The sequence below is a fragment of the Oncorhynchus mykiss genome, chromosome 1, assembly GCF_057628025.1.
Source record: "Oncorhynchus mykiss isolate SJ-2025 chromosome 1, ASM5762802v1, whole genome shotgun sequence".
NCBI lineage: Eukaryota > Metazoa > Chordata > Actinopteri > Salmoniformes > Salmonidae > Oncorhynchus > Oncorhynchus mykiss.
In genome coordinates, this window is record NC_143022.1 from 41,294,248 (window position 1) to 41,313,838 (window position 19,591).

Here is a 19,591-nt window from a genome sequence, read left to right on the forward strand (position 1 = left end):
ATTTCAATGCTACTATATCAACATACACACAGCAAACTCCTGTTCTTCACATAATCTATTACACACATGACACTAGACCTACACAAACCCCAAAACGTATGCTTAAACTGAAATAAGAACAATCTATCTAATACTGTATTGTCACAGGAATACAGAATACAATAAATAATTGTTCTCATTTATTATCCCAGAATAAGCTACCAGTTGACAAGTTTTTAACAGGTTTGAACAGAATAAACCTTAAGTGACCTAAATTGAAAGACTCACTGAAAACAAGCACTTAATATAACCTGTAACAAAGCACATAGGGCAGGGGTCAAGTTCTTGCTGGTGACCATACCTTCCATCCCACTCCCTCTGCACCAGTGGCAAAATGTTTACGCATAGTTTTTTATTGGACATTTCACAAAGATTATGAGCCAATTATGATGTAGGCCTATCTAAAGAAAATAAATGTAGCACTATCTAATTTGAGCAAAGAAAGCTCAGTTGTGTTAATTACAATGATTTTTTATATATACTAGATGGCTGACAGGGGGCGCTGTTTTGAAGCAGCCCAACCTAAATCTAGGCACTCCCCCACCATTGTAAAAAAATGTTGGACGCTATAGAAATGTATTATAGTCAACATTTGTTTTTGTCACGTTTATTCTATTACATGCACCTTGATGCATACGTGTAAATTATTTTATGTGTGCTAAACATACCATTTTTTTTTAATACATGTAATTTTGTCCTTTAAACATTTAATTGGAATATTGTAGAATTCCCTTCATTCCTATGGAGGATTGCTTCTTCTGGAGAATGCCAATAAGACCGACGGGTGGCTTTAAAGCATCTCACGGGACAATACACTGAATCAGCAATCCAGGGTTTATATACATTGTTGGTTAATTTAGTTCTGAGATTTTGGGCTACGGTTCAAACTCATAAAAGACACACCCTAGTCCATTAACCCTCTTTTTAACCTCTCTCACTGACTTCTCAAACCCCAAACCCCGGCCTTTGGTCTGTTTCGCAAGCATTCCCTGAAGTCTCGCGATGTTGCGCCTCTGGGTTTAAAAATTCGGTTAGCAGTCCAAACACCCAAAATACACACTGCACAGAGTTTGAGATGCATTTTTCTATTCAGGAAAAAGTAAGAGAGGACCATATCCTTAATTCAGATAAAATACCAGATATCTGATGTATGATTGTATCGGTGATAATCACATTGACCACGTTTTCATGTGCACAGTATTCCGGATAGTGGCACATATCCCATTTAAGGTCGTAAGTAGTACTTCAAAGTATTTTTACCTAAGTACTTTACACCACTGCTTATAATCGGGAGTTTTTTTCGGGTTATTGTGAACGGGATATGATGTTCATATGTGACAATTTAAAAACAGAATAGTTGAGTATCCCGAATAAAAACGGGATATTGGTGTGCATATAAATGTGGTCACTGATTGACCAAGCAAGGATGGAATCTTCACGTCATTGTCCGTCATTGTTCATGTATAAAAAGGTTGACCCCGGCAGGACTCGAACCTGCAATCTTCTGATTCGAAGTCAGACGCCTTATCCATTAGGCCACGAGGCCTACAACAATCAGATGAAAATATGATATTATACTAAATGAACATTTTAACCAGTGACCGTTTTGACGGAAAGCATATTTTCATCAAACACTGACCAGATACTTTGTAAAAGGTTCACCTTATCTTACACTTCCGTACGGAGGTCATCCCTACCACTGGATGTCACTAGATAGCTGGTCTGCTACAATGTTTCAACCTCCATGCCGGGGAAATCCGGTTGTCACTAGTTACCACAGCCACAAAGTCAAAGTTGTCTGTATTGCAATTTTTTTTTGTCTTGATTTAAGGTTATGGTCAGGCATACGGTTAACAACGTGGTTTGGATTAAGGTTAGGTTTAAAATCAGATTGTAATATCTATATTTAATATCTTTAATATCTAATATAGAAATGGGCGGGGTTTAACCTTAAGTACGACTTTGTGACTGTGGTAACTAGTGGCGACCGGGAAACACACACGTTTATGTCACATTGGCCAGCGGTGAATTGCAAAGCGGTAGGACTCACAGCGAGATTGGTAAATAATCACTATTTTATTCTGTTGTCAACACAGCATTCTGACCATTCTCTGCATTGTCGCCTGAAGATATCAGCAGGTTTCTCAAGTAGGCCTACGAAGCAATCATGGTTTTGGTGTGAGGAATTGAGTGCCAGGGGATCGTGTTGATGATCTAAATAGCTATTACATTTTATTTGTATCAATTATTTTATGGCTTTGATGGGATGGTTGCATGGTCACAAAGTTGCATCCTGGCTTTCTCTCCATTCAGTTTTTCATCGTGTTCCTGACCAAGTCCAAGGGGAGGAACAAGTGACTAAGGACTAGTTAGAAAATGCAACATCTTCTGCATCTTCGTCCCTTCCGGGGGCCTCTCTCCTCTGTCCTACGGAGGAGACTATGTTGTACCTCCTACTCCACCCAGCAGCCCCACTCCCTCCAGGGCTCCCTCCCCCCAGAGACCCGCCTGAACCCCCTCAATATCCAGATGCTGTCCCAAAACCTCCATGAGCAGATCTTCCGCGGCGCAGAGCAGGAGTACGAGGATGAGAAGGTGGAGCGGAGCATCAGGCACCTACAGAGGCACCAGCTGTGGGGAAAAGAAGCCTCCCTGCTGCCTGGTGTGGAGCTCCAGCTGCCCCACATGTACGGAGAGAACATAAACGGCCACTTCCGCCTGCTGGCCCAAAAGCAGAGCCTTCCCTACCTGGAGGCTGCCAGTAAGCTCCAGCAGGCCCCGCTGCCACCCATGCCCCAGGACTGGGTGTGGGAGGTGGGCTGGATGCGCTACGGGCCGGATGGGGAGGCCAGACGGGTTGACTTCCCAGACGAGGCAGGCCTGGTGTTTGACGTGGAGGTGTGCATGGCAGAGGGACACTGTCCCACGCTGGCTGTGGCTGTATCCCCTACTGCCTGGTGAGACTAATAGAGAGGACCAAGACCCTACTGTGGGAGAGAGGAGTTGTTACAATTAGCTGGAGGAACTGACAACTTTATTTCAGTACCAGACAGTTTCTCTTCTTAGTATTTGTACCTATTTATTTTTCATGTAAAATGATCTGTAAATATACAAACATTGAAAGGCTTTTCTAGTGACAGGTTGATGGTGTATAATGTGTTGGAACTGGTCAGGAATGATTAGTTATTTATCAAGGACTATTTATTTTAGGCCAGGTCAGTTTTGCAGTTTCATTGAATATTCTGTTTTTCTGTTTCCTGCCAGGTACTCGTGGTGCAGCAAGCGTCTGATAGAGGAGAGATACTCCTGGTCCAGCCAGCTAACCCCTGCTGACCTCATCCCCATGGAGACCCCGACCAACTCCAGTCGCCCTCCGGGGGGCCAGTGGAGGGAGAGACTGATTGTGGGTCACAACGTCAGCTTTGACCGTTCTTACATCAAGGAGCAGTACCTGCTGAAGGTCAGAGTTCACAGGGTTACGGGGACACGTTTTGAGGCATAATTCATCCGTATTTAGTGTGATTGACAGTAATTTATGCCGGATTCACACTATAGGACCGAATGGCACCATGCTGTGCTGGCTATGATATTTTATTATCCTCAGGCTAGCCCAGAACAGCTCGGGCTTGTCCCAACAGTGTGACTCAGGCATTAGGGTCTTTGGAGTGGCTCATGCTTTCTGTTATTATTATGGCTGTTTCCCAATTCACATGGATGCTTGCATTGGAAGCGGGTAGGCAGCTGCCTTTGGATTGAGACACAGCCTCTGTGTGTTCTTTTCCCGCAGGGGTCCAAGGCTCGTTTCCTGGACACCATGAGTCTCCACATGGCCATCTCTGGTCTGACTGGGTTCCAGCGCACGCTGTGGATGGCCAACAAGCACGGCAAGAGGCGTGGCCTCCTGGAGGTCAAAGCGCATATGAAGAAAGTGGGCCGACCTGGGCGGAAGGAAGGGCCCATGGTCAGTGCTCTCTGTCTTCTAGTCAATGATTATGGGACACCGAAAACTGTTGATTTGCGATTGTTCTGTAGAAATTTTGTTGTTGCCAATCGGCAGGTCAACAATCTCGTTCCTCAGCCCTTCCTTTCCTGGATTGGCTCTTTCCTTCAGGTATCCAAAGTTTTAAAAGGAGTTAATTGGTTAATAAATTGGTTTTGTTGTTGTGTGTATAGATCGGCTCATGGGACTGGGTGAATATCAGCAGCATCAACAACCTGGCTGATGTGCATGCTCTGTATGTGGGAGGGGAGCCACTGCAGAAGGAGGCCAGAGAGATCTTTGTGAAGGGCAGCATGGCTGACGTCAGGAACAACTTCCAGGTCAGAGGTCAATGGAGGTCCAACCTCTCGTGTACAATAATGATTGGTTGTTTACAAACCTCATTGATTTGCTTTTCTTAAAAGTTTAAACAACAACATGCAGCCTCCCTGCCACCTTTTTAGGAAAACCGCTAGATGCCGCTATGGATGCAAGGACTGACCATCCATGAGATCAAAATTATAGTTTAAACTATTTTGTGAAGCTATACAGTGTTTGTTTACAATGACATTGTTTACAAACGGAGTAAAACAAGATTAGATTTTGGGTTGGACAGTTGAACTAACCTCACGAGGCATTCATGAGTTATATTCTTCAAGAATAAATGGCTCATTCATTTAAAAGTAAAATAATTGATATATCAATCGTAGATTAGATTGCACTTCCTCTCAAAGTAGTTGTCAGGATGGAAATAAGAGGCTTTCAATGAACATACAGTATCAGTCAAAAGTTTGGACATACCTACTCATTCAAGGGTTTTTCTTTATTTTTACTATTTTATACATTGTAGAGTAATAGTGAAGACATCAAAACTATGAAATAACACATGGAATCATGCAGTAAATCAAAAAAGTGTTAAACAAATCTAAATATATTTTATATGATGGACTGTCATTTCTCTTTTCTTATTTGAGCTGTTCTTGCCATAATATGGACTTGTTTTTTTACCCAATTGGGCCATCTTCTATATACCACCCCTACCTTGTCACAACACAACTGATTGTCTCAAACGCATTTAAGAAGGAAAGGAATTCCACAAATTAACTTTTACCAAGTCACACCTGTTAATTGAAATGTATTCCAGGTGACTACATCATGAAGCTGGTTGAGAGAATGCCAAGAGTGTGCAAAGCTGTCAAGGCAAAGGGTGGCTACTTTGAAGAATCTAAAATATATTTTGATTTAACACTTGTTTTGGTTACTACATGATTCCATGTGTTATGTCATAGTTTTGATGTCTTCACTATTATTCTACAATGTAGACAATATATATTTTTTAACGAGTATGTGTCCAAACCTTGACTGGTACTGTATATGCCCAAACCAAATCATTATTCACCCACTGTAGTTGAGTCATAACGGAGTCATTTCTTTGCTGCCCCCTGCAGGAGCTGATGCAGTACTGCGCTCTGGACGTCCAGGCCACTCACCAGGTGTTCTGTGAGCAGCTGCCCCTCTTCATGGAGAGGTCAGACAACCACAATTGCTTAATAAAATTTTAAAACTTAATTTAATAATAATAATATAATAATTCCCAAGAGGCAAAGCCACAATATGTTTTACTTTTAGGGGTATCTCTAGCTTGATCCCAGATCTGTTTATTGGAGTTGGCAAGATAACACTAACAGATCTAGGACCAAGCTAACCCATCTCCCTCGCCACCTGCCAATCATTGGACAGTAGTCTCTCAACCAATCACTGTCCCTCCTTTGTCTGTACACAGGTGCCCTCATCCAGTAACATTTGCAGGGATGCTGGAGATGGGCGGGTGCTACCTACCTGTCAATCAGAACTGGGGGAGGTACCTGGAAGACTCTCAAGACACTTTTGAGGAGCTGCAGAGAGAGATGAAGAAGAGTCTGATGAGTCTTGCAGATGACGCTTGTCAACTGCTACAGGACGACAGGTGAGGGACCGTAATGCATGCAGTACTTGTTTTATGAAGCAATGAGGCTTACATAATAACATTGTAAATACTCTAAATCAAATCAAATTGTATTTGTCACATACACATGGTTAGCAGATGTTAATGCGAGTGTAGCGAAATGCTTGTGCTTCTAGTTCCGACAATGCAGTAATAACCAACGAGTAATCTAACTAACAATTCCAAAACTACTGTCTTATACACAGTGTAAGGGGATAAAGAATATGTACATAAAGATATATGAATGAGTGATGGTACAGAGCGGCATAGGCAAGATGCAGTAGATGGTATCGAGTACAGTATATACATATGACATGAGTATGTAAACAAAGTGGCATAGTTTAAAGTGGCTAGTGATGCATGTATTACATAAAGATGCAGTAGATGATATAGAATACAGTATATACGTATACATATGAGATAAATCATGTAGGGTATGTATACATTATATTAAGTAGCATTGTTTAAAGTGGCTAGTGATATATTTGACATCAATTCCCATCATTAAAGTGGCTGGAGTTGAGTCAGTGTGTTGGCAGCAGCCACTCAATGTTAGTGGTGGCTGTTTAACAGTCTGATGGCCTTGAGATAGAAGCTGTTTTTCAGTCTCTCGGTCCCAGCTTGGTGTGTGCATACGTACTGGATATGCGTGTGTTTAAGACCATGGTCATATTGGGATTTTGTGTCTGAGAATTTCGGATGGAGCTAATGCCTTTTCAAACGATCCGTCTTTTTACGTATGCAACTTGTCCAAACTTGTTTGGGAAAAAAAAGAGATGAGTGATACATTTGATGAAGAAAAGCTAACGATGTACATCATGCGTTTTTTAAATTTTTTATCTGTGATCATCCTTCTGATTGTGGCAGCGGCCTTAAAATAACGGACTGTTTCTTTGTTAGGTATAAGGAGGACGCCTGGCTTTGGGATGTGGAATGGGACGTCCAGGAGTTCAAGCAGAAGAAGGTGACCGTCAGCAAGAGAAAACGCTCAAAGGCTGAGGCTGAGCCAGCACCCAGCACACCATTGAGAGACTGGGATCAGGGTAGGAGCTCACACTATATACCAGGGCCCATATTTAAAAAGGAGTGCTGATCTAGGATCAGATCCCCTGTCCATACAATCTTATGATATAAATGCAAAACTGACACAATATAAGCACTCCTACTCTGACTCTTAGTACATATGTGCCTGGAACAGAGATAGACCAAGGGCCTTTCATAAAACTAGTTAAGACTGGTCTATGGTTCCAGGACCAATACCAGTACTGCAGGACTATTCTGTCTTGCTAAGTTGTTTTGTGTGCTTATATTGGATCCCATTGGGGTAAAGGTGTCTTGTGGAGCTGTAAAATGATTGACTCTGCTGCTGTGTTGACTTGAATTAAAACTAGCAGGTGACTTAGCAGTGTTGTTGTGCTGTCAGACCCAGGTCCCCCCACTGAGGAGGAGATAGCAGGAACGTGCCCAAGTAGGGAGGCTCTGGAGAGGCTGAAGAAGATGGTCAGCAGGCTGCCTAAGAGGAGACAGCACCTGCCTGGACATCCTGGGTGAGCTGGGCTGTACTGGGCCCCCTGTGGAGCTCCATGTAGCTAACTGTTAACTAATATAACACACTAACACCCTGGTACAGATAACTGTGGCTGTGAAATACATCAGGCAACACTCACTAATGTCTAATGTCAATTCTCATTTGAGCTCTTTCTCAATCTTTCCTTGATTTCTCGCATCCTCTCTCCTTGCCTCAAAATGCACTGGAGAAGAAGGTAGGAGGGGAAGGACCTTCTCCTATACAGTGAAAAGGGAGGCGAGAAATCGAGGAAATCCCATTGAGAAACAGCCAGTCTATTCCTCCCTACCTTACCAGGTGGTATCGTAAGTTGTGTGTGAAGATGTCGGAGGAGGAGGAGGAGAGCTGGTCGCCGGGGGCCAGCCTGATCAGTCTGGCTATGCGGGTGACTCCCAAGCTGATGGGGCTGACGTGGGACGGCTTCCCCCTGCACTACACTGAGCAGCACGGCTGGGGCTACCTGGTACCTGGCCGCAGGGACAACCTGATGGAACCCCATGGGGGGGAGGAGGACGCCATGGGGCCTGTGTGTCCCCACAGGTAGGTCACAGCACAACACACAGCACAGTCAGGGGCACCAGGGGAAACCGAGACCAAAGACAAAGGAGGCACAGGGATGAGTCAAGCGAATTTAATGATTTATTTTTGTTACATCACTGGGTGTACTCTAAGTGCATCCACCAGAAGTAGTGTGTGTATAATTACCTCTGTGTGTTGTTGTGACTCACAGGGCCATAGAACGTGTGTACAGAGAGTACTGTGAGCAGAAAGGTAAAGAGCAGCCTAGGTGTCTGGACAACGGCCTCTCTGATGACCTCATGCTAACCGACAGCACACTGTGGCAGACGGTAAGACCTTGACACACACACACACACACACACACAAGATGGGTCTGTCTTCATGACACCTGAATTAGCGTTAAAGCTAAAATCCTCAGTTGCTACATCTATTTTGCACTTAATTATATGTACCCATTGATTCATAAAGAATATAACGAGTGGCGCAGTGGTCTAAGGCACTGCATCTCAGTGCTAGAGGCATCACTACAGACCCTGGTTCGATCCCGGGCTGTATCACAACCGGCTGTGATCGGGAGTCCCATAGGGGCGGTGCACAATTGGCACAGCGCCGTCCGGGTTAGGGGAGGGTTTGGCCGTGGTAGGCCGTCATTGTAAAATAAGAATTTGTTCTTAACTGACTTGCCTAGTTAAATAAAGGTTAAATAAAATAAAATAAATGCGCCATGAGCTTAGTTCAACTGTCATACCCCATCAGAACCCAAAATATACACTTGTTTTACATGTAAACAAACACTGTTAAGCCTCAAAACATGATAAAACTGTAAAGTTGATATCATGGATGGTCAGTCCTTGAACCCATAGCTCTGTCTATGAATTTGAGAGTGGTTACATTTCTTCAGGCCCATCCTTCAGCTTTTTACCAAAACGTGGGGGGGTTCGTTCAACTGCTGATTATAGTTTTAATAGCTGGAATATATAAATGACATGATAACTGTTTAATAAAGAATTACTCACAGAGAATGATCTTCATATCAACTAGGAATTCAGTGCAAATAGCAAATATCCTCTCCTGTCAAAGTATAACAGGTGGGTGTCTTTCCTGTGTTAACCTGTAGGTGGAAGAGTTGGGTCGCTTGGAAAGTGTGTCAGAGGAGGAGAGCAGTGGCAGGGTGACGAGGAAGAGCAATAAGGTGAACTGTCCCCTTCATAGAGATGGAACGAGAGCACACCTCTCTTTTACATTGATTATTGTGGCAAGTGCGCCCTCTATACATCTCTATGGTCCCCTCCTACACATTTCACCTATTACCTTAATGATCTTTAGGATTTTAATGCGTTGGGTGACATGTTCTATGTTATGTAAGCAGGAAATGCAGGATATTAATTCTCTACCAGGTGAGAGTCACTGTCCCTATCACCATGGAAACGGACCTTACAACGATGTCAACTTTCCAGGCTGCTGGTTTTTCAAACTCCCACACAAGGTACATCAACTGATCTATGCGATCCTGACCTAATTTGTGTTGTGCCGAAACAAAATGCCAATCCTCTCATAGGGGTGAATCCTAACTCAAATTGTTCACTTAATCTTGCATGGGTATATTGTCTGTATCAAGTATTTAATAGAATGATCCTAGAATCTGTGCACCTGAACACACCCATAAATGCTTAAGAGACGGTTTTGGCTACAGGATGGAAATGACAACAACGTGGGCAGCCCCTTCTCCAAGGACTTCCTGTCCAAGATGGAAGACGGCACCCTGAGAGCGGGGCGGGGGGCCACCAACGCCACCCGGGCTCTGGAGATAAACAAGATGATCTCTTTCTGGAGGAATGCCCAGAAACGCATCAGGTAGGCACCCAGGCTCCACTTCATTTGGACAGTTACATGTAAGAATGATTTAATAAATAGGAATTCAATTAATTTCTGGAAAAGAATAGTTGAAGACGTACTGCAGTTACATTGCTAATCATCATGGCCAGACACAATGAGAAATAAGAAATTACAATTCCTAGAGGGTTAAAGTACAGTTGTGTTATCATGTCTGATGTGTCCTGGCAGCTCTCAGAAGGTGGTGTGGCTGAGGAAAGGGGAGCTCCCTCGCAGTGTCAGCAGGCATGAAGAGTATGATGAGGAGGGGCAGTACGGCGCCATCTTGCCCCAGGTCATCACCGCGGGAACCGTCACCCGCAGGGCTGTGGAGCCTACGTGGCTGACTGCCAGCAACGCTCGGGTAAGAGAATAGAAAGAGAACTATGGCGGGAGTGTATTGGGCAACACAGCTTTTTTAAGGGAGCCACTGATATAGAGGTTGTATGTGGTCTGTGCAGCGGGATCGAGTGGGCAGTGAGCTGAAGGCCATGGTACAGGTGCCCCCTGGTTACCACCTGGTAGGGGCGGACGTGGACTCCCAGGAGCTCTGGATCGCTGCCGTTCTGGGAGAGGCCCACTTCGGTGGCATGCATGGTGAGGCTTCACCCCTAGCGCTGATACTCTGATTGATGCTGTATTCATTTTGCTATGTGAATGGTCAGAAATGTGAGTTTCTGACAATGTCCATTAAAGATGGAAATCTAATGAACTCATTCCCAGTCAGAATATTTCAGTGTCTGTTTGTATTTTGTCACGGAATTCATATTTTTTTTTACTACATATAGTTTTTAAACAGGGCCCCATATCTATGGACTTGAGGAATCCATTCAGTCATTAACGTGGCCTGTTAATCATGTATCTGTTACTGTGTCCAGGCTGCACAGCGTTTGGCTGGATGACCCTGCAGGGCAAGAAGAGCCAGGGCACTGACTTGCACAGCCGCACGGCTGACACGGTGGGCATCAGCCGCGAACATGCCAAGGTCTTCAACTACGGACGCATCTACGGCGCTGGGCAGCCTTTCGCCGAGCGTCTGCTCATGCAGTTCAACCACCGCCTCAGCCAGCCAGAGGCCGCCAGCAAGGCCCGGCAGATGTATGCCCTCACCAAGGGCCTACGCAGGTACAGGAAGGATAGTGATGGATTGGATTTAACTAGTGATGACACCCTATTCGCTGTATAGACAACAGAATATGCCATTTCAGATGTAGATCTAGTGATCAAAGCGCTTCAGATTGTGAAGAGGGAGGACTCCCCTCATCTACTACCAATGTGTAGCACCTCGCCGAGGGGTACAGTATGGCTAACATGATGGGAGTGTGGAGCTGTACTGTGAAAATCAAACTCTTTTGGAGGTTTAAGCTTGGATCTAAGCACTTTAAATGTATCTATATGTGCACAGAGCAGTAGATAGTAATTCTAAGCACAACAAGGGACTCCTTGGATATTTGGAGGATTAAATTACAGAAAGGATGAGCCACACTGAGCTGTGTTTGTGATGCTAGGTACCGTCTGTCTGAGGAGGGTGAGTGGCTGCTGAAGGAGCTGGATGTGGAGGTGGAGAGGGACGAAGACGGGAGCGTCTCCCCGCAGGATCTCCGCCGGATAACAAGACTGGCCTCCCAGAGGTGAGGCAGCAGTGTAGGTGCGTGTGCTCCTAAGCCCATTGGAAGGCTATGTGGAGCCATCGCCATGTGGAGCCATTGTTTACACCTATCAGGTTCATTCAGTTCTACAAATAGTGATTTTGAACCTATCACTAATGTCAGCATTGTATGAACTGAAGTTCTTCACTACACCTGACGCCCCCGACCTCCAGATACTGCTGTAGATCTGGCTAGGGACACACTTACTTTCTATCTCATCCTCTCCTGATTGGCCGTGCAGTTCTCGGAGGAGGAAGTGGGAGGTGGTGGGCCAGCGTCTGTGGGCTGGTGGTACGGAGTCAGAGATGTTCAACAAGCTGGAGAGCATCGCCCTCTCAGCCCAGCCAGCCACCCCTGTCCTGGGCTGCAGGATTAGCAGAGCCCTGGAGCCTCAGGCTGTCAAGGACGAGGTCAGGAGAAACACACAATCATAAGAACAGAATCAAACACACATTTTAAATGACGAGATTTAACGTGTGTGTGTCAGTTCATCACCAGCAGGGTGAACTGGGTGGTGCAGAGCTCGGCGGTGGACTACCTCCACCTGATGCTGGTGGCCATGCGCTGGCTGATGGAGGAGCACGACATCGACGGACGCTTCTGCGTCAGCATCCACGACGAGGTACGCTACCTGGTCCGCAGCGAAGACCGCTACCGGGCAGCACTGGCCCTGCAGATCACCAACCTTCTCACAAGGTCAGTAGTACTGCCCTGACTCATACACCCCTGCTGATGACTTGCCACATCTCCCCTTGCAAAATACTCTCTGATTCTTTCAGGATAATATACAAAAATGAATGAAAATTGAAAGTATTATGTAATTGTTATTCATAGCCTGTGAGTTACTTGTTTTACATAAACAGCTTATTGAACAGACTTGAGACATTGTGTTCCTTCATACTTTACAGGTGTATGTTTACCCATGCACTGGGTATGCAGGATCTGCCCCAGTCAGTGGCCTTCTTCAGTGCCGTGGACATTGACCGCTGTCTGAGGAAGGAGGTGACCATGGACTGTGTGACTCCCTCCAACCCCACAGGGCTGGAGCGCAAATACGGCCTCCCACAGGGTGAGTATAACATCACTGTACATCATTCTTTAAACTGCTGCTCTTAACCTGTGCTTGATACATACAGCCCCAGAATGTCTTCAGATTGTAGTGTGCATGTGTTGCAACCTTATTTATAGACCTTTTTTATAAAATAATTTTAGAAACATTATATAATTTAGAAACATGTTTTAAATAGTTACATTTTCACAGTAAATTAATAAGCAGAAATGTTTGCATGCTCTCAGTATGCTAAGTGAAAGCTTTAAACAAATGATCAGATAATACAAAACATCTTCAACCTCTTGTATCTTTCTCTGTACAGCATGTACCTAGAATAACCACACATTGAATCTCCACAGGTGAGGCTCTGGACATATACCAAATCATAGACATCACCAAAGGCTCTCTGGGGAAAGGGAGATAACAGGGTGAACAGACCAGTCCTCTGTGTAGCTCGTGCAGACAGGGGCATCATGGGATAAAGGTCCTCCAGGGCTGCCCCAACTCAGGCACTGAGTCAAACCAACGACGTCAATGGGAACTGCAGGGTCACGTTCATAAGGCACCAAACAGAAGAAAACAGTCAGCAGCGGAGTTGTACTATCTAGAGTTGTCCAATTTATTTTTAAGGGCTAATTTGTTTTTGGCTGCAATTATTTTGCTACAGTTAGCCCAAATGAACACAACCCATTTCAGTGGATCATCCGAATGAATGAGGGCAGCTCCAGACTGGTTGAGAGAGGAGTCTATTGAGCGGTTTAGAAGGAAAAATATGTATTGTTTTCCATCACTGTTTCCTCTTGGGCTCCTGGCTCTGCTCTGGCTCCTGAGAGGCTGTGATCTAAAGAGGGAAAAGATCCAAAGCAGCACTTATCCTCTTCAACACGCAATTGGATATGTGGTGTCAGACACTGATACTTTAGCTCAGACCATTGGGTCTGGGGAAAAATAGGAGAACCAAAAGAAAAATGTATCCATGGAGTTATAACTTATAAATGTGATGTGTGCTATTGAACAGGACGATGTGAGGAATGCGGGCGTATGGGCAGGACTAATAAAGCATAAGTAAATTTGGTGTGACAGGTCATGATGGAGCTGAGTGAATAGGAGACTAAACCAATGTTTTGGATAGCTGTCATGTGTGTCAGTGTTATGGTTGATGCTGACTTGTCCTGCTCCTGCAGCGCTGCCTCCAGTTGATGCGGAAATCTCTCAGCTTCATGTACTGAATAAGATTCACCTACGCAACACACAGACACCCGTTTTATCTTGTAGTTACAATAATGCAGTGTATGTTTAGTTTGGGAGATGTTCTTTTACTGAAATGTCCCACAAGGCTCTATCTTCTATTGTGTGTCCTCATCTTGCTTTATGTTTGGTTACAAGTAGACACTTACATTCAATTTGAGACAATCTCCCATCCCAAAGCACTCCCATACATAACTTTGATTTCTTGGAGAGGTTGATGAGGTATTTCTCATATTGCTCTATACTGTAGATCAGGTTGGGAATGGCCTTGGTCTCACACAGGAGTTTTGCCTTGAGAATGGGAGAACAGTACACGTGGTTTTAGTTAGACCAAGGCTCAACATATCAGTTGAAGTGGGTGGGCATTACTTTGTAACTGTAAATAAAATGTGTGTAACAGAAACTCCGTACAGACGCTGTAGTGGTGGCCTCCCCCCTCCTTTTCTTCTTGTCATCTGCACCTCCTCCAGCCAACTCAACACTGCAGGAAAACACATGTCAAAGGTCACAACAATATGAAAGGGTCTCTTAACGAGAGGACAGTGTCAACAAGAAAAGTTGTATTCGCTAGAGGCCCTATGGCCAGATCTACTAAGCATTTGCTGAAAAAACAGTGCAAACACTTAGTTAATCTGTCCATAGTGTCATAGGTCGAGGGTTTAGGAACAAACGATGCCACCTGTTGGCAGACAATGGCTGCATAGATTACGTCAACATGAGGCTATACCTACACATAGGTGATGTAGGAGTAGCACTGTAGAGTCAGTTGAGAGCCTTTGTGGGGGGAAAACTCATTCTGATTGCCTGGCTCCCCACTAAGTGGGCCTATGCCCTCCCAGGCCTACCCATGGCTGTGATCTTGCCCAGTCATGTGAAATCCATAGATTAAGGCCTAATGAATTTATTTCAATTGACTGATTTCCTTATATAAAACTCAGTAAAATCGTTAAATGTTGTGCTTATTTTTGTTCAGTATACAAAGCCATACCATACAAGGCAGGGAATGGCAGAAGTGTTGTGCCTGCCTATCTGTGTTTGTGTCACTTAACAGTGCCAGCTTCGATCTCACCCAGCGGTGCAGGTGTAGTGGTGGCCATACACAGGCATACTCAGAATGCCCACCTAATTATCTACAGATATATATATACTCACTAATTACCATTGAGAATAATTGAATGGTTGAAAGATCTTAATTAATTTAATCTCTGCCATTATTATAGGTGGAGGGAAGAGAATGACCACCTAGATAGTTGCCTACAGCATATAGACAATTGTTGAGGATCCTTGTTGTACAGGCGCACACACACTTGTTTGGTATGATAGCTAGCTTAGCCTTTAGGTCGATGCTTGGTGGTTTTTAATATGAGTTATGTCTGTCAGTAAAGCCACCAAGTATTGAAGGAAGGCAGCTAGCTAATGGTATCTAACGTTACTTGTTGGTTGCCCTTATTTATAACTAACCTGGCGAAAGGTAGCTAGCTGGAGCGATGGTCAGGTAACGTCAGATAAGACCACTTGGAAAACAGCTAGCACACGTATCCTCCACGCCCACACCGTCTATGTTCATTAATTAAATATTGTGGACGACTAAGAAAAAATAATTAATGCAGTGAAATGATTATTCGTCTTACTGTTTAAGTTCGGATATTATTGGTCTTTATTTTATTATATAAGGCTGATGCTAAGTTTCGAGTAACTTGCTACTAAATGAATATAGCTGCTACTGGTGGCAGAGAGAGGTGAGGGTCAAAACGTTGAGTCACGCCGCGTTAGCTGGATCGTCTTGAACGATCCATGTACAGTAACTTACACACATTTGTTTGGTGTGATAGCTAGCTAGCTTTAGCTCAATGCTTTTTGTTTTGAGTCACCAACGAAATTCCCACCAGCAAACATTTTCCTGTCGTTATTGTTTGCATGCCAGTGATTGGCTCCCTGTGTATGTTTGGAACGCCCAGCACGTGCTGCATGTCAATTTTTGTCTCGTGAAAAGCAACAGACGACTTACTAAGAGCTAAACTTAGCAACCCAAATTTCCAACGAGTAGCTAGTTATATTAGTGAAATATGCATATTCCCATGTTGTGTTAGCTGGATAATTTATCCGACCGTGGCAGGGAAGGTAACGTTAGCAGAAGATATATGAAAATGTTTTCTCGCTTGCTAGCTACGATGTTCGATCAAACCCGTCATAGGAAGAGGTGATGCAGGAAACCGTTCAACACCTGCCCACCTGTTGCACTAACGTCAGCCAGCTAGCTACCTAGCCATCGGCAGTCAATTCAATTTCAATTCAAGGGGCTTTGTTGGCATGGGAAACATATCTTAACATTGCCAAAGCAAGTGAAGCAGTCTCCAGAGTGAAGAGTCAAGTGAAGCAGTCTCCGGGCGACCTTCTCAAGAAATACACTATTGTTCATTTGGAGTGTGTAAGGTAGTTGTTGTGAATTTGGTAGATATTATGGCATTGTTGGAACTAGCAGCGCAAGCATTTCGCTACACTCGCATTAACATCTGCTAACTCTGTATGGAGTGAATTCGACATCACGTGATGACGTAGAATATTCCTTTAAATAGGCGTAGGTTATACCGGAGGGCTGTGGGCCAGTGGCGCAATGGATAACGCGTCTGACTACGGATCAGAAGATTCTAGGTTCGACTCCTGGCTGGCTCGAATTTTTCCATCCATCTAGGTTAAATTAATTTAGACAAGTTCATGCAACACGTGCGTGTATATATATATATATATATATATATTGCATTTTTCCATCCATGTCGGTTAATTTAATTTAGACACAAGTTATATTGCATGATAAAACATATATATACATTGAGAAGTCCCGTATGTAATGCAGCATTCGTAATTAAGTGGACATTTACGACCATTGCTTCAGAGGACTCTAGATCAGGGATCATCAACTAGATTCAGCCGTGGGACGGTTTTTTTCTTGAGCGGATGGTCAGGGCCCGGAACATAATTACAAATAATTTGTAGACTGAAAATTGACAACACGTAGCTCAAACAGATATAACATTAGACTAAAACATAATAATTTCAAACCTTGCTTACGTATGTATACATTCACATACAGTGCATTCGGAAAGTATTCAGACCTCTTCCCTTTTCCCACATTTTGTTAAGTTACAGCCTTATTCTAAAATGTATTCAAATATGTTTTTATTTCTCGTCAATCTACACACAATACCCCATAAAGACAAAGCGAAAACAGGTTTTTAGAAATGTTTGCAAATTTATTAAAAAACAAACAGAAATACCTTATTTACATAAGTATTCAAACCCTTTGCTATGAGACTCGAAATTGAGCTCAGGTGCATCCTGCAAGCCCGGCCCTCCCATTAGGCAAGATTAGTGGCGACACTTAAATTTGGGGCGGCATTTTGACAATTGACTGCCGCCCTCCGGCGCCCCTTGATGCAGTTCCCGCCCCCACCACATTTCCGCTTCTCTCGAAATTCACTCCCACTATCCTTGGCAGCGATGGTGATGTGTGTGTTTATATGGGATTATCCAATTTGGGAAACATTCATAAAAGTGAATCTGCCAGTCTGCCATAAATGATTGTGTTTTTCTTTTATGTTTGTGTGTGAGGAAGATGATTAGTGATTAAGGCAGTAGCCTAACCTAGCCTGTTAACGTTAGCTAGCTTCTACTAGTGAATATCATTTTAGCTATAAGTAATCTTTAGAGATTTGAAACAATTTGCTACCATGTCTAAGAGAAAAAAAACTATCAGAAAGCGAATATAACATTTTTAAAAACTACGACAAAAGAGGCACAATCTCTAAACCAAAGAAATTCGCTGGTGAAATTTCTCAGCGTGCAGCAATTTCCATCAGGGGAATTACAAGCCTACGAGGACAGGGATGGAATCAGGGACTGTAAAATCTGTGCCACCTCTTCAGCTCGCATGAGAAGTCGCATGACCCCCTAAATCGTTTCCAGAGATTGAATGAGCTGGAGATCAGGCTGGTGTCCAAGCAAACTCAAATTATTTGATTTCAGGACCATGGACAGCTACCCGAGAGAAAACATCTCTGACTGCAATGCAGCACCACAGCAAGGAAAATAAACCACTCTAGGTGTTGACGAAATAAATAAATTAGATATGTAAATTAACGAAATTCGTTAAGGTATGGTAATTAGCATAAAGCTTAATTTACACTGCTCCAGCAAAACGAGGCCCACCATGCATTTATGAGAGCACTTGTTTCCAAAGCTCAAATTATCTTACTCTGTTTTACAGTGTACATGAATATTAAAATATATGTTAAATATGTTATATAAAAGTGTTATTTTTTATTATAATTGTAACAATGATTTGGTCGTGCCATGTGTGATAACAGGTGTGATATTATTAATAATAAACTAGTTTTCCTACTATAGGTAGTAGGTTGCATAGTGATAGCAACAGTGTAACTCTCCCATGCAGGGGTTAAAGTAAAATTCCTTTCTGCCTGGTAAGGGACCTCCTATATTTGCACGTGTGCACCCCCAAAAAATTATGGGCATAAACATATATAATTGGAGCATATTTCTTCATCTTGGTAAGTGGTAAGCCTACCTGTTTGACAGACACAATTATCCTATCCATAGATTTCGGTATAGCCAAATACTCCAGTACGGTCACATGCACTGATTAAATACCTCCGTGTCTGGGAAGGGCTTGGTGTGTTTGACTAAAACCAGGGCTCGAATTGAGTGAGGGTACAACATACCCTTTGTTAAAGAAAAAGGCAAAAAGGATATCTATTGTTTGCTTTATATTTTGAAATAAATACATAAAACGTATCCAGATTACATCAATGCATAAATCGGCGAGTTAATGACGCCATCATTCTTAAATGGAAGAAGTTTGGAACCACCAAGGCTCTTTCTAGAGCTGGCCGCCTGGCAAAACTGAACAATCGGGGGAGAAGGGCCTTGGTCAGGGAGGTGAGCAAGAACCCTATGGCCACTTTGACAGAGCTCCACAGTTCGTCTGTGGAGATGGGAGAACCTTCCAGGAGGACAACCATCTCTGCAGCACTCCACCAATCATGCCTTTATGGTAGAATGGCCAGACGGAAGCCACTCCTCACCAAAAGGCACCTAAAAGCACTCTCAGACCATGACAAACCAGATTCTCTGGTCTGATGAAACCAAGATTGAACTCTGGCCTGAATGCCAAGCGTCATGTTTGGAGGAATCCTGGCACCATCCCTACGGTGAAGCATGGGGATGGCAGCATTTTTTTCAGCAACAAGGACTGGGCGACTAGACAGGATCGAGGGATAGGTGAACGGAGCAAAGTACAGAGATGGGGTATTGTGTGTAGATTGATGAGGATTATTATTTTTTGAAATACATTTTAGAATAAGGCTGTAACATAACAAAATGTGGAAAAGTCAAGAGGTCTGAATACTTTCTGAAAGCACTGGTTATCTTTCTTATTGTGCGTGGGAATTCTTTATGGGTGGGAATAAAATCACCCATGGGCTGCCAGTTGTGAAACTCTGTTCTGATGGATAAAACCTGTTTTGACATGGACATCGCCTTTCTTCTTCTTTAATGTCCATGGGCATTGCCATTGAGGGCTTCACCATTTTAAAGTAATCAACTGGGTGGGACTTCCTATGGGTGAAGGCAGGATCACATGATTCCAGCCGGGTAATCAGAAGGGATC

General features: G+C 43.6%; 1 protein-coding gene, 1 long non-coding RNA gene and 2 other non-coding genes across 6 annotated transcripts; 2 read left to right on the plus strand and 2 right to left on the minus strand.

The window, feature by feature from the left end:
- Positions 1 to 1,512: 1,512 nt before the first annotated feature.
- Positions 1,513 to 1,585, minus strand: trnar-ucg (transfer RNA arginine (anticodon UCG)). Its single transcript has one exon. It is a non-coding gene; the product is annotated as a tRNA-Arg (tRNA).
- An 85-nt stretch (positions 1,586 to 1,670) lies between these two features.
- On the plus strand, positions 1,671 to 14,311 carry polg (polymerase (DNA directed), gamma). 3 transcript variants are annotated; one of them, XM_021601036.3, is made up of 22 exons: positions 2,000 to 2,099; positions 2,353 to 2,996; positions 3,304 to 3,499; positions 3,827 to 4,000; positions 4,213 to 4,359; positions 5,467 to 5,546; positions 5,802 to 5,984; positions 6,903 to 7,045; positions 7,426 to 7,549; positions 7,867 to 8,109; positions 8,300 to 8,417; positions 9,206 to 9,280; positions 9,458 to 9,574; positions 9,782 to 9,942; positions 10,153 to 10,324; positions 10,422 to 10,557; positions 10,839 to 11,085; positions 11,469 to 11,591; positions 11,851 to 12,019; positions 12,097 to 12,305; positions 12,518 to 12,678; positions 13,020 to 14,311. In XM_021601036.3, the coding sequence occupies exons 2-22, from the start codon at positions 2,416 to 2,418 to the stop codon at positions 13,082 to 13,084; spliced, it is 3,624 nt and encodes a 1,207-aa protein (XP_021456711.3). In that variant the 5' UTR covers positions 2,000 to 2,099; positions 2,353 to 2,415; the 3' UTR covers positions 13,085 to 14,311. The 3 variants fall into 3 exon arrangements, 2 of the variants coding, with proteins under 2 accessions (XP_090039313.1, XP_021456711.3); XM_090183187.1 differs by having other exon boundaries at positions 1,671 to 2,996; XR_016482942.1 differs by having other exon boundaries at positions 1,677 to 2,996; positions 9,486 to 9,574; positions 13,020 to 13,735.
- LOC149985504 (uncharacterized) lies at positions 12,830 to 15,825 on the minus strand. The gene is made up of 2 exons (XR_016482949.1): positions 15,370 to 15,825; positions 12,830 to 14,389 (listed from the first exon to the last, which is right to left on the minus strand). It is a non-coding gene; the product is annotated as an uncharacterized LOC149985504 (long non-coding RNA).
- A 683-nt stretch (positions 15,826 to 16,508) lies between these two features.
- trnar-acg (transfer RNA arginine (anticodon ACG)) lies at positions 16,509 to 16,581 on the plus strand. The gene has a single exon. It is a non-coding gene; the product is annotated as a tRNA-Arg (tRNA).
- Positions 16,582 to 19,591: the final 3,010 nt, after the last annotated feature.